The 12,974-nt window shown below is 39.6% G+C and overlaps 1 protein-coding gene across 1 annotated transcript in view; it reads left to right on the plus strand.

Annotated features, from left to right (window-relative positions):
• The window catches only part of map2k5 (mitogen-activated protein kinase kinase 5), a 62,595-nt gene that overhangs the window by 8,173 nt on the left and 41,448 nt on the right, over positions 1 to 12,974 (plus strand). The window contains exons 5-11 of the mRNA XM_032539298.1: positions 93 to 133; positions 1,744 to 1,811; positions 1,941 to 1,989; positions 2,922 to 2,986; positions 9,745 to 9,784; positions 9,908 to 9,976; positions 10,692 to 10,773. Coding sequence (XP_032395189.1) covers positions 93 to 133; positions 1,744 to 1,811; positions 1,941 to 1,989; positions 2,922 to 2,986; positions 9,745 to 9,784; positions 9,908 to 9,976; positions 10,692 to 10,773 — 414 coding nt within the window. The remainder of the gene's footprint in view (positions 1 to 92; positions 134 to 1,743; positions 1,812 to 1,940; positions 1,990 to 2,921; positions 2,987 to 9,744; positions 9,785 to 9,907; positions 9,977 to 10,691; positions 10,774 to 12,974) is intronic.

The raw sequence follows: 12,974 nt of genomic DNA on the forward strand, positions 1-12,974 counted from the left end.
TTTTCTCTTTACAAAGAACTGATTTTTTTTTTCTAGCACATTTGTAAATGGCCCAGTGATGTGTTCTACAATCTAGTCAATTACTGTTTCAGCCGGCAAGACTCCAGGGATCCGGAACATACATGGCCTGAAGGTACCTATCTCAATAATTGTTTCAGCTGCCTTACACAGAGAACAAGGGGAGAGGAGGGAGGGAGTGAAGTTGAGGCAAATGGATTGGTAACGCTGTGTTCCACTTATTGAAACGTCAATTGAAGTCAAGGCTCTCCTTTTCTTTCACTCATTCTCTTGCTACTCTCGTCTATGTTTATGTGTGGGGATGGCTTTCTCTGGCTTCAGCGGGGCTCGTCTCTCTCCTTCCCCTATCAGCTTGTGTTCTTGGTTCTAATGCTGCGATAGTCATTCAAAAGCAAGGTGTTATGCTGAATCCTTGATTCCACTCCAGAGTTTTTTGATCCACTCATTCCATATGATAAGAATATTAGCATTGGTTAGAGCAAACAACTATGTTAATAAAAATGTGTTATTGTTCAACCATGAACTTGTCATTACAAAGCCCCCCTCTGCCATTTACAAATGGCCTTCCACAGGCCTTCCCATTTTATGTTAGGCATATGTTGCTTTTGAAGCTCATTGCTAATTACCATGGGTTAAATGATTTGACACCTCCTCCATCTCTCCAGATGATCCATATTATATTCATCTCCATTTCAATAATAAAATCGACCCCCCTCTCCAAATACTGGAAGTGCTTTATTTAATGTATCCTCGAAGGGGTTTCTGTAACGACTACTGAACTATGTCAGTTATTTTTAAGGTCAAAGGTCTGTTTTGATAAGATGATGTTTTCCAAAAACCCTTTGGTAATCTTTCCCCCCATTTTAATATCAAAGTAATTGGCTGAGGGAAGTCTTGTGCACTTTTTAAATTAGGTCTTTCTGGGCACTAATTAAAGAGAGAATCCCTGTGCTTTAGTGGACCTGGCACACCGGTCTTTTGACCTCAATTAAATGAGTTATTTTTTAGTATACCCTTTTACAGGGTCATATCTCTTCTTTTGTGTACAATATCTGGGTTGAGTACAGAGGTCAGTGGAGGACACATAGATGCAGCTGGATACAGGTAAAGAAACAATGTCCCTAGTGAGGCGTGACATTTTATAATGCCTTAACTATATTTTCAGAGCACCTTGGTAGCAGAATGCTTACAACACATGCTACATAACTACAACGTCCCCGGTTCTATTCCACCTTTGCTGCGCGTCATAACCCCCCCCCCCCTCTCTCCCTCCCCCTGTTTCCAGTCTGCCTCTACTTCACACTGTTCTCTGTCCAGTGAAGGCTAAAATACCAAAAGAAACTACTTATTTTCCTACTGGCTGTGTCCAAATCTGTTTGATCTGTTTTAACACTCTTATGTTTTAAGCCATATTACTGTACTTTCATGCAAATATTTCTCTCCTTTCCTCCATGTTCCCTTCTGCTGTCTGTCATCCTCTCCCATCCTCTATGTGGACATCTCTTTCTTTCTTCTTTGCCTGCCTCCCTTCTCTCCAATGAAAGCCAATTAACCTCTAGGCTGAACGGAGAGCTTGTGTTGTGTTCTTGTTCATTATGGTGTGTGGCCATATGTCTGTCTGTTTGGGGGGGGGGGGGGGGGGGGGTGGCTTGGATGGATGTGTCGGGTGAGGGGTTGTGGTGGTGTTTTGTTCACATGTTTGTGAATGTGTTTCCACACTTTCAGGTTAATACAAGACCTAACCCGGCCAATGACTGCACTCATGGCGTCCCAGACTCTATGGCCAACAACAGGTGCGCTTGCTGGGGCATGAAAAGCATGTTACACTATCTGGAATGAACCATATTTAGTCGGTTGGTATATAAATGACTAGAAAGATGTCTGTGATACTTGTGTCAACTGTGCTGTGTTCCTTCCTCCAGCTTAAAAAAATCATCTGCTGAGCTGAAGAGGATTCTGACAAATGGGCAGGTGAGCCTGTTTACCGCCGTTATCTCACTGCTCCTGCTCTCAAACCTGGGTTCCACTCACTAGAAACACAGTCTCTGGTTGGCTCCTCTATTGTTTTTCTGTGATGCCAACTGTGGTGTAGTTACATAGAGTGTGCATTTGGTTATTGTCTCTTCACTGTACAGCACTGGGAGCAGTGGGTCCTTAGTTCCTAAGTTCACACACACACACGCACGCACGCACGCACACACACACACACACACACACACACACACACACACAACACACACACACACAATGAATGTATAAAGACTGTCCACTTAAGTTTTAAAATATTCCACACTTATATGAGGATAAGGAAGTCGTTTAGTCTTTACATTCTGTAACACTTAACTTAAAGTGTGTAATTTTAATTTATAACTGCTAAACTCTAGGAGACAATGTTTTTCTCAGTCTTTATTTTTATAATTTTCCACACAATATCATCAGACAAGCAGTGCAGTACTATATCCCACTTTCAGGAATTCAGCAGATCTAATTCTATTTTCTTAAATGCTGAGTAGTTGGTGTTATATAACTGAATCGTAACTACATAATAATTTGAGTGCTCTGAATTTCATTAACCTACAGGAACATTTTGAAATAAAAAGGGACATTTTAAAATCAGTTACTTCTTCACTCACTGAAGCACAATGTATATTTATAAATTGGACAGCAAATGTTGTATTGATCTCCTCTTCTCCTTCTGTCCCTCTGTTTTCTCTCCTTATGTTGCTGAACTTGGAGTGACCTGAATGCTTGTCTTGTTTATAGCCTCCAGTGACAATGTCCTTCCCTCTTGCTCTCTTTCACTCTCTCTTCCTCACCTGTATAGTTACACTTATCGTCCACTGGTTGCATGTCTTCTCATGTTATAACATCTAAGTACCATTATTGTACACCTGTGTCTGCAGATAAATGCCCAAGATATCCACTATCAAGAGCAACTTGGCCATGGAAACGGTGGCACAGTTTACAAGTAAGTGTTCTCACATCGAGGCACCTCCATTACAAGGCCACAGCACAATAACGTAGAGTTACACTGAAGAGATTCTCGGCGAAGCAAGTGAAATGGTCTGAATGAGTTTTACAGGGATGTTGTAGCCTCTATACAGTGCAAATATTTAGGAAAAATGTCTCAATTAGTGGCCAGTTTTAGACTGATGAGTGTGATACGATTCTTGCTTTTTTATATTTTTTCTGCTCAGTTTTTATGACAAACTCATCACTCTGCAATAGGGTTCTGTGAAGGGTTCTCCATTCTTCACCACCTTTCCTCCATTCCCCCATCTTGTCCATTTATCTCTGAGTCTTTGTTGTGACATCTATCAGGCTGGTTTCTGTCTTTACCTTCATTTATTTATTCTGGTTTGAAGGTTGCAAACATATATGATATTGATTTGGGGCTGTAAGGTATGACAGCAATTGACTTAATCTGTCTATAGTTCCACACATTACCTGCCACGGTAGGAGAGCTCCATCTTCTCTGGCTAGACAAATGTTTTACAGCCCTGCTAATGTTATGACAAGGTTGGCATTTGTGTTGCTCCCTCTATCCTTCTTTTGTTTCCTCCTTCCCATCAATGTTTAGCTATTGAGCTGTTTTATTGAGATTGAAGTATTGATCACTGCTCAGACTAACCTTGACTTGACAGAGTGGTCTGTTTCACACAGTCCCCAGCAAACCTAGTAAATGTCCCATCGAGCAAATCCACAAAATTTCTTTTTTAACTTTCACCCCTTTTCTTTCCAGCCACCCTTTACTGTTTTATGATAGTTTCATTAAGAGCCAATCTCATAGTTGTAGGAGAATAAGAGAACGGTGTGGCACTAAAATGGTTACACTGCAGTGGGGAAGGCCAATATTGCAAGCCCAACAACTTCTCAGTCAATTTAGTCCAGCAAAAAATCCATATGCTTTGGTGCTGACATTTTCATGGTTGGAAGGAGAAGAAGAAAAAAACAAACATCCAGATAAAAAAAACACAGCCTGGGTGTTAGTGCTAGTTTAGTGTTGTAGATTGTTTTATTGCATGGCCATTTTAGATACAGTAAGATATTCCTCACTTAGTTTGCTTTTTTGACAGCTTTAAGCTGTAGTTCTTTGAGCATGCTGTGTCCCAAATTCATACTACACACTCATTCTCAGTAGATTCTGAGTATGTGGTGTGTTAAATCACCAGGGCTGGGCGATATGGAGAAAATCAAATATCATGATATTCTTGACCAAATACTTCAATGTTGATATTGCGACAATAATGTACGGTTGACTATTGGTGCTTTAACAAAATGTTTTTTACACAGTGAGATTTTTGATAAATAGTGGATAAAGGTGAATAATAGAAGAGCTAAAACAGTCTGGTAAGTTCAGAAAATGACATCACTTTACTGTAATGCAGCCTGTTAAACCAGGTAAAGACAACACTTACCATATTACGATATTATGATATATCCAAAATCTAAGACGATATCTAGTCTCATAAAGACTAAAACTGACTGATAAACTGTATCAAATCTGAGATTAATCAAAAGGGAGTTTCAAATCAGTCTTATCTTTAACAGCCATGCTTGGATCATTACAAAATTATCAATTATGTATGTATTAAATCTCTGACAGCTCCCCTTCCAACAGGGGCCCCTGCACAGTCTGTCCAATTTAGGAGGTACTTAATTTGCTCCTTCATCGTTCCAGAAATGTCATAATTAAGGTCAACATTTCCCCAAACTTTTGAGGATATTTAAGGTGCTGGCCTTTCCTTTTATGCATCAACTAATGCGTTTTCAGGAACTCCAAAGGTGCCTGTAAGTCATTGTCAAAGCCTCTCATGAGTCCACACCCTACAACTACCCCAGCTGCATCCTTCTTGTCCTGCCCACCCCCTCTGCTGAGCCAGCAGTAGCTTTGCAAGCACCAACCGGGTTCTGGGCAGCATCTTCCTTTGCAAAAGTTTTGAAGAAGATACACTCTCACTCCATGTACCCAATCTCCAACATGACACTGGAGAGGCTGGCCCGACGATAAAAGCTAAAATCCTTCTGAAGAGGGTCATCACTCAGGCTTTGCCAGAAAACCAGTATTACCCAACCCCGTCCAGCAGCATCACCTGCCATTAGTTCCAGTTCAAGAACTGAACAGTTGTCAGCTCAGCTTACACCATCAACCCAAGTGTCTCATGCATTTAATTGCTAATAAAACAATATAGTTACTGTAATTGTATACCACAGCTTAGATCTGCCCCACAGTCACCCTGGACTTTGCAGGCCTGACTAATGTTGATAAGGTACTTAAAGAACAACTTCAATCACATTTTGCTATGACAAAATTTATTTAACAGTAAAGCCATCAGGCAGCAGCTCCTAGAAATGTTTGTTAGATAGAATGTTAATTGGCTAGTGAAAGAATGGCGACGTGATGACTTCTATGTAGCGCTGCACTCAGTTTGGCTGGATTTTTCACTTGAACATAAATATCTCTTTACAAATTTTTTATGCCAAAAGTAAATTAACTTATTTTAAGACAGTAAGTCTGGGTCAAGACACAAGTGTTACATTTTGCTTATTTTATGAGTCAGGCTGTTCATTATTGTTTTTCTTTTGTTTTTGTAAGACACATTGAGAATGAATGTTTTAGCACATTTTGCTGTATTAAGCAGGACATTAGCCATTATATAAAATGCATACTCACCGAGGGCCAAGACAGGTTTCCTGTGAAACCAATTCTCTGTCCTCTTGAGCCTCTACCCTTTGGTCCAGATTATATTAGTCTTATCACGTGGGAAAGCACTACCAAAGGCCTACCTTTTAACCTCTTAGCCCATTTGTGACCCAGAGCCATTTTGACTCAATTGGATGTTACCAACACCTCAGCTCTCCATAGCCACACACTGACCTAGCCATCTATCAATGTCTGCCTTTGTTTTTTATTACACACTCTCTCATAGGTCCATCTTGTCCAGCAATCTAACTGACTCTATGGCTTATAAATACAATAACAAGGACACACAGGCTATTTTTTTGACTCATTTGATCCCATAGTGCAATTAAAACAAGCCCATTTGCCTGACTGTTACTGTGGTGGCATCTACTTAGACACCCACAGCTGTCGCTTTAATCTCACAGCCCATTTTCTCCATTGATTTTGTTATTCGCTTCATTGATTTGACTGTATATTGAAGGGCCCATCCTCTTTGGTTAATTGGTGGTAACTTAGTATCTTGTATTCAGATATGTTCAGATTGTGTTTAGAACCAGTTGAGTGGGATAGCAGTTTAAACAGGGTATCCGTGCAGCCTAGGTTTTGTCTTTAGTGCAAATAAACAAAGAATAAACTTCTGCTGTAACACTTATTGCCTGTAGGGGTTGCAATACGTACAGTTTAAGCAGCTCTAACTGTCCCAGCTGGACTATTAACACACAAACGGTGAAATAAGACAACGCAGTCAGTTTTTCTTTTGGCTACCGAGATCAGAAAACAATTTGCTCCCCTTCCTATCATATTTTTTATGCAAACTTATCGGAGCAGACTTGGCTTTCCGGTAACCGAGCTTAAAGTGTCAGGCGCAGAACCAGAGCGTTAATCACAGAGGGTGAATACAGGTAGGGCTGTGCAATAATCAAATTTTGTCGAATATTTGGTTCTTAACGATCACAAAAAACAATGTAATCGATAAAAACGATTCTTTTGCCCATTACGTTTAACAAGTAAACTCTTATTTTGTCTTGTGTTTTGAATGCACGTCTGTGTGTGAATGTCTGTGTATAGGCTTCTTGTAGTTTGGCTTATTTGAAACTAATGTACTTGCACTTACTTCTTGCTGTCCAGAGTTTGTGCCTTCAAGGTTGAAAGCACTTAATTGGTAGTAGCTTTGGATAAAAGCGTCAGCTAAATGATATGTAATTTAATGACACGTACACCTCCCAATAGTCAGCCAGGTTCTGTTTGGGGTATCTGGTGGCATTTAAAAATCAGCACGATTGAAGATGGCCGCTGGAGAGAAGCAGTGTTTCACGAGCAAGCAGGGGAGAGCAAATTCAGTTGTCATTGTTTTTTTAAGTTCAATAAATGCAAAATCTAAAGTCAATGAGTTATTGTATTAAATAATACTTATTTCAATATTGTCCAAAAATAATTGTGATTAGGATTTTTTCAATAATAAAGCAGCCCTAAATACAGGTATTTTTAAAGAGACAGTAGGAAAAATATAATTTGTTCTTTGAATATTTAAGCATGTAAACATGGTCCAGAATACAAGTATGAACTTGAAAATGAGCAGGAAATGTCTCATTTAAGGAATATTTTCTTTCACTTTTTTAGCATGGTAAGAAAGAAAACAAATCTTTCAACTTTGTTATTTGAGCTTTTCAACCTTGCTGCTTCTAATGTGCTGGATATTCAGCAACCCTTTTTAGTGTATATGTTGTGTGTCCATGCATATCTGTCTGTGAATGTCTGTATTTAGGCTTCTGTCTTCTCTGTGTCAGTTAGGACGCCCATTATAGCCGTATCAGGTGAGAGAGTCAGGGAGAGAGAAAGGCGGCCCGTCATCCATGTGGCAGTGTAAAAGTACCACGTTAGCCCTGATCCAGGAGGCCAGTCTCTCTAACCCACGGCCCCAACTAGACTAGAGAGGCCCTATGAATACTGCATGATGGAGCTTTTATTACAGAGCAAGCTGGAGTGTAAATAAGATCTAGGCGATGGGGCACGTTTACTGGGGTCAGATCAGGGGAAGTGGCGGGGGGTGGCTATGTAACCTTGTCCCCCATGTCTCCCGCTGTTACAAGCCTGTCACTGTAACTCATACAGGGAAGTTCGGCCCTGAAGTGGTCAAGGACAGTCTGAGAATATAGCTTTAACCAAGCAGTAGTCACACCATATCTCCATCCCTAAAACATGCCCTTAAAACACATTTGTTAAAACTTTCTTTACTCTTGTATACCTTACTTAGACATACTGTATATTTAATTATAACAGCATACAAATGAAACGCTGCTTTGTGAACATGCAGCAATATTGGGGTGTTGTGCTTATAGTTATAGTATGTGGATAGTTCCTTTTAATCCTATGTAAAGCATATTTAAGACACAAGCCTGTGAAAAACTACTGTATATGGATGGCTTTAATGTCTGTTTACCTTGATCTAACTCTGGCCAAAATGAATCACAGACATCAGAAAAACAGAAAAGAACAGATCATTAGCTTTAATAAACAGATGTGATACTCTGCATGAAGGTACAGTACATGCACGCAAAAATGTTTGTGCACATGGTGTCCCATGTACACATTCTTGTTTGTTAAAGTAGTAAGTGCATACAAACACACACACACACACACACACACACACACACACACACACACACACAACCTACCCAGCCAGTATTTAACATGTCTACCCCTGCGATCTTGTCTCAATTAACATCTTCATCTTAATTAAGAGGCAGCACTCATGCTTAACTGATATTGATTGTAGCTTAAAGTAAGACCTTCACAATAGAAATAAGGCCGTCAGCCTAGTGTGCAAAGAGATCTTTTCCAAAGAAGATGACACTTAAGATCATAAACACTCACTAACACACATCAGAAGGAAATTAAGAAATAACGTCTTCTTAAGTCAGAAGAAGGCTTGTTGTTTGTTCTAATAACTAAAAACTTAATTTGTATCTTTTGATATTCCATATTTTTATCTTTTATGCAGAAACGTTTAAGAGCTACCTAATTCTTTTCATAATCTCTGAAAAGTCTTTAGTTTGTTTTTGAGTTCAGCAGAATTGAGACTGTTAATCGGAGATGTGTAAACTACAGCTCACATACAGCATGGCAAAGCTGCAGCCAAACCAGTGTTTGTTCTAACTGTGGGTAAATACCTGACATGGCACTAATAGGTGGCGTTAATTAAAGGCCTGGGCCAGTTTTGAGGTGTCTAGCCGAAAGAGCAATATGATACTCCAATCCAAGATGCATTAATCACACCTTGCGCCATATACGTTCTCTCTGGAAGACGCACAGACAGATGAGAAACCAGGTATCACATTTACTAGGCCTACTTTCAAGCTAACCAGTCTGTGTGACGTGCACGGCCCCAACTCATTCCCATTACCTAACAGCTGTTGGACAGTATTTGTCCTTGAGGATTGGATGTTGAGAGGGACTGAGGTGTTGTCACTGGTGCCGTAAACTAACCTTCAAGGGCTGTAACTAAAGCCGATGTTTCGCGTTAAGGAGTTTGATTATTAAATCATTACGGGGCTTGTTTTGTGGCCGCTGCTTTATTTGCAACTCAAAACTCTGTCTGGAACAATGAGTGATAAAGCTGACTGGATCTGGTTTTGAGAGTCATATTGTCATGCTAATTTAGACTATACTTTTACTCAGAAATTACAAGACCTGTGGAGTTTAGATTGCAATGTAATTTATGTCCTTTCATTGACTATCATTAGAACTTGATTACCAAGTTTAGTTCATTATTCCATTAAATTAACAATTTGTGATTGCTCTGATCCAATAGTAATTAATTAACCATATCAGAACATTACATCTTTTTAAGGGGCAGAGTGCAGGAGATTTTTTGTTGAAAGGAACTGTAATGGGACGCTAGCTTAATGGAGAAAATATACATTATGATCAGAGCTCCTCACTTGGAAGAAAGCTACAAAAAAGACTGCACCACACTGGAAATGAACTCTAGCAACTGTTTTCTACAGTTTTGTTTCACACTGTCTTCTGTTTTGTCCCTCTAGAGCGTACCATCTTCTGGGCAAGCGGGTTTTAGCTGTCAAGGTGAGAACCCTTTCCACAGTATTGATAGTTGCTCTTTAATAAGTGACCCTCAATCTAGTCTACTACATCAGAACATCAACAGAACGTGTGTTTATTTTATTTGTTTCACATGTTTGATTACAGGTCATTCCCCTGGATATCACAGTGGAATTACAGAAACAAATCATGTCAGAATTAGAAATTCTATACAAGGTTAGTTTTGACTCAACAAATTTCTCTTTTCTCCACTGAATGTTGCTGTCCTACCAAATCTACATTGTTAATAAACCACAAGTCTAACTATTGAAGCGCCATTTATTGCCTTTGGTCTTACAATGTAAGCCAGGGATCAGTGATACATGTCAACATACACGTGGACTAGGCACGTGTGTTTGCTGATCACCATCTGTGAATTTTTTTCCGTGCATAAGAGGAGGTTTTTTTCTGTTGCCCCTAAAATGCGTAAATCCTAAAAAGGTTAGAAAATCACTTGAATGATATGCGTTATGTGTGTTATTAACATTGAACAGGAAGAAAGAAGTCGGGGTTATCCAAAATCAGAGGAAATGTGATCTGTGCTTAGTATATTGATGTGTTTTCTTCCTGGCCTCATTTAGCTCAGCTAGCCCTCTTCCCATGCTCTGTGTTAAATCATAAATTAAATTGTTTATTTCAACAAAACAGTTGATGGACTTCAAACCAATACTGTTGAGCACTGACTACAATCATTTAAGCATAAATGATCATGAGAAACTTCACATTTGTACAATTTAGTGCCGCTGTTGCACTTTTACACTCATTCCTAATCACATATTCAGTTTTTTTGCTAAAATTCATAATGAGGATAATGTATAAACATACTTTTGTATCACAGATCAGTATTTTGGCATGCTTTTTATAATCACATTGTCTCTTCTCTTGATTGCAGTGTGATTCACCCTACATCATCACCTTCTTCAGTGCCTTTTTTGTAGAGAACAGGATATCCATATGCACAGAATTTATGGATGGTGAGTTTCTTGGCGGCCCAAGCCAGTAGATCATGTGTTTTTTTTCTTTGCTAGCCGCAGCTGTGTAGAAGAGACTTTGGGGATCTGTCCTCTGTCTCTCTCTACTGTGTATCCATTTACACTTCTGCAGATCAAAAGAACATCTTGCTGTGATCTGCTTAGCATGCCTGTGTGCTAAAAGCTACAAGGGTGTGATGAATCTTGACTTAAGTGCATTTGTAGGTGTGTTTGTACTTGCGTGTCTAGATTGGTGTGAGATGGGGGACCGTCTATCTTTTTTAGGTGATGCACTCAGCTTGTCAGCAAAGTCTGTCTAACCTCTCAGGACTCTTTACTTCAGGAAACTTTTCTCTGTCAGTCATTTCTGGTTGTACTTGGATTATTGCAAACAGGAGATTATGGTGTGAAAATTTGACAGCGGAAGGAAACATCAATAATAATAGTAATTTGTTGTCTTGTTTCTTATTAAAATTATAATAAAGACTGGATTTTATTCAATATGACTGTGTAGATATGTTCACCGTTTCTATGTTTGTCATATACATATCTACACAGTACCTGAGTTTAACAATATAGTTAAGGTGGCAAGGGCTTCTTACTTTGCTAACCTAATTTCATCCATTAAACGCAACCCTAAATTCCTGTTTGACACCGTCAACAGCATTGTCACTCATGCACTGCCTGTCTTTTCAAAAAAGGATTGCGATGACTTTCTTTGTGGATACAATAAAGGATGTCAGGTCTAGCATCATCCCCATTGTAACTCCCTATTCTGCTTGTCCAACTCGGCCATTGATTTGGAACTGAGTCTCTCCTATTTTCCAAGACCTCACTGATCTGATGGGCAGTATGAAACATTCTCCAAGCCATGCAGATTTTTTACTCTTGTTTAAAAATGTACTGGGGCCTGTTGGTCCATGACTGGTCTCTTTTGTAGCTCTTTGAAATCTGGTTGTGTCCCAGCTTAGTTTAAAGGTCCCATGGCATGAAAAAGTCACTTTATGAGGTTAATATGAACATTAATATGAGTTCCCCTAGCCTGCCTATGGTCCCCCAGTGGCTAGACATTGCGATTGGTGTAAACCGGTATCCTGCTTTGCCTTTTGAGAAAATGAAAGCTCAGATGGGCCAATCTGAGGTTACCTCCCCTTTCTCAGCTTTGCCCGCCCTGAGAATTTGGCCGACATGAGAGAGAGACATGTCATGTCTTTCAAACAAGCAAAGTGGCAGTTGGTCAAGGCCACACCCCTAGCGTCTACCTTGCCCCCCCCCCCATCTCAAAAGCTACAGACTCAGAAATGGCACATACTAAGGAAAGCTCATTGTGGGACTGGGTCTAGTGGCTGTAATTCTGCACCAAGGCTGAATTTTGAGAAAGAGACTTCAGATACTTATATCTGAATAAGGCTTATATATAAGCATGCAAAGAACACCATGTCATGGGACCTTTGATCATGAGGTTGTTCAGCCGCTTCTGAAAAAAACTAACCTGGATCAATTTACTCCAAAAAAGTACAGGCATATATCTAAGATGCCTTTCTTTTCAAAAAAATTAAAAACAATTGCAGCCCAAAAGCTCACTGCTGAATTGACTGCACATAACATTTCAGATAAATTCCAATCTGGTTTCCGTCAGAAGCATTCTTTAAAAAAATCTTTTTTCTGAGTGTCTACTGATAAAATCTTTCCTTCTGATGTAGGTGAATGCTCTGTTTTGGGGCTGTTAGACCTTAGCGCAGCTTTTGATACAATGGATAACAGCATCCTAATTGAAAGGCTTTGGCAGTGAGTGGGCGTGTTTGGGAGCACACTGGACTGGTTCTCCACCTCTCGGATAGGAGCTTTTCTGTCTCATGTCCTACATGTCTCTGTCCTACATGTCTGAAACTGCTGCCCCTTCCTGTGGTGTGTCTCAGGGTTCTCTGTTGGGTCCTAATTGTGTTTGTATTGTAGATGCTAGAGGTTTCTCATATCACTGTTATGCTGATGATAGCCAGTTGTATATCTCTTTTGAGCTTGATTAAACTGACAAACTGAATGACACCAATTTTCTTTGTGAAGTAATAATTTATTGTAAATAAATAAATGTTCTTCCTTAAAATACAGGGGGCATAAGTTTACACACCCCTGTGTTAAAATCCCATAGAGGCAGGCAGATTTGTATTTTTAAAGGCCAGTTATTTCATGGATCCAGGATACTA

This window comes from Etheostoma spectabile, chromosome 1 (genome assembly GCF_008692095.1).
Source record: "Etheostoma spectabile isolate EspeVRDwgs_2016 chromosome 1, UIUC_Espe_1.0, whole genome shotgun sequence".
NCBI lineage: Eukaryota > Metazoa > Chordata > Actinopteri > Perciformes > Percidae > Etheostoma > Etheostoma spectabile.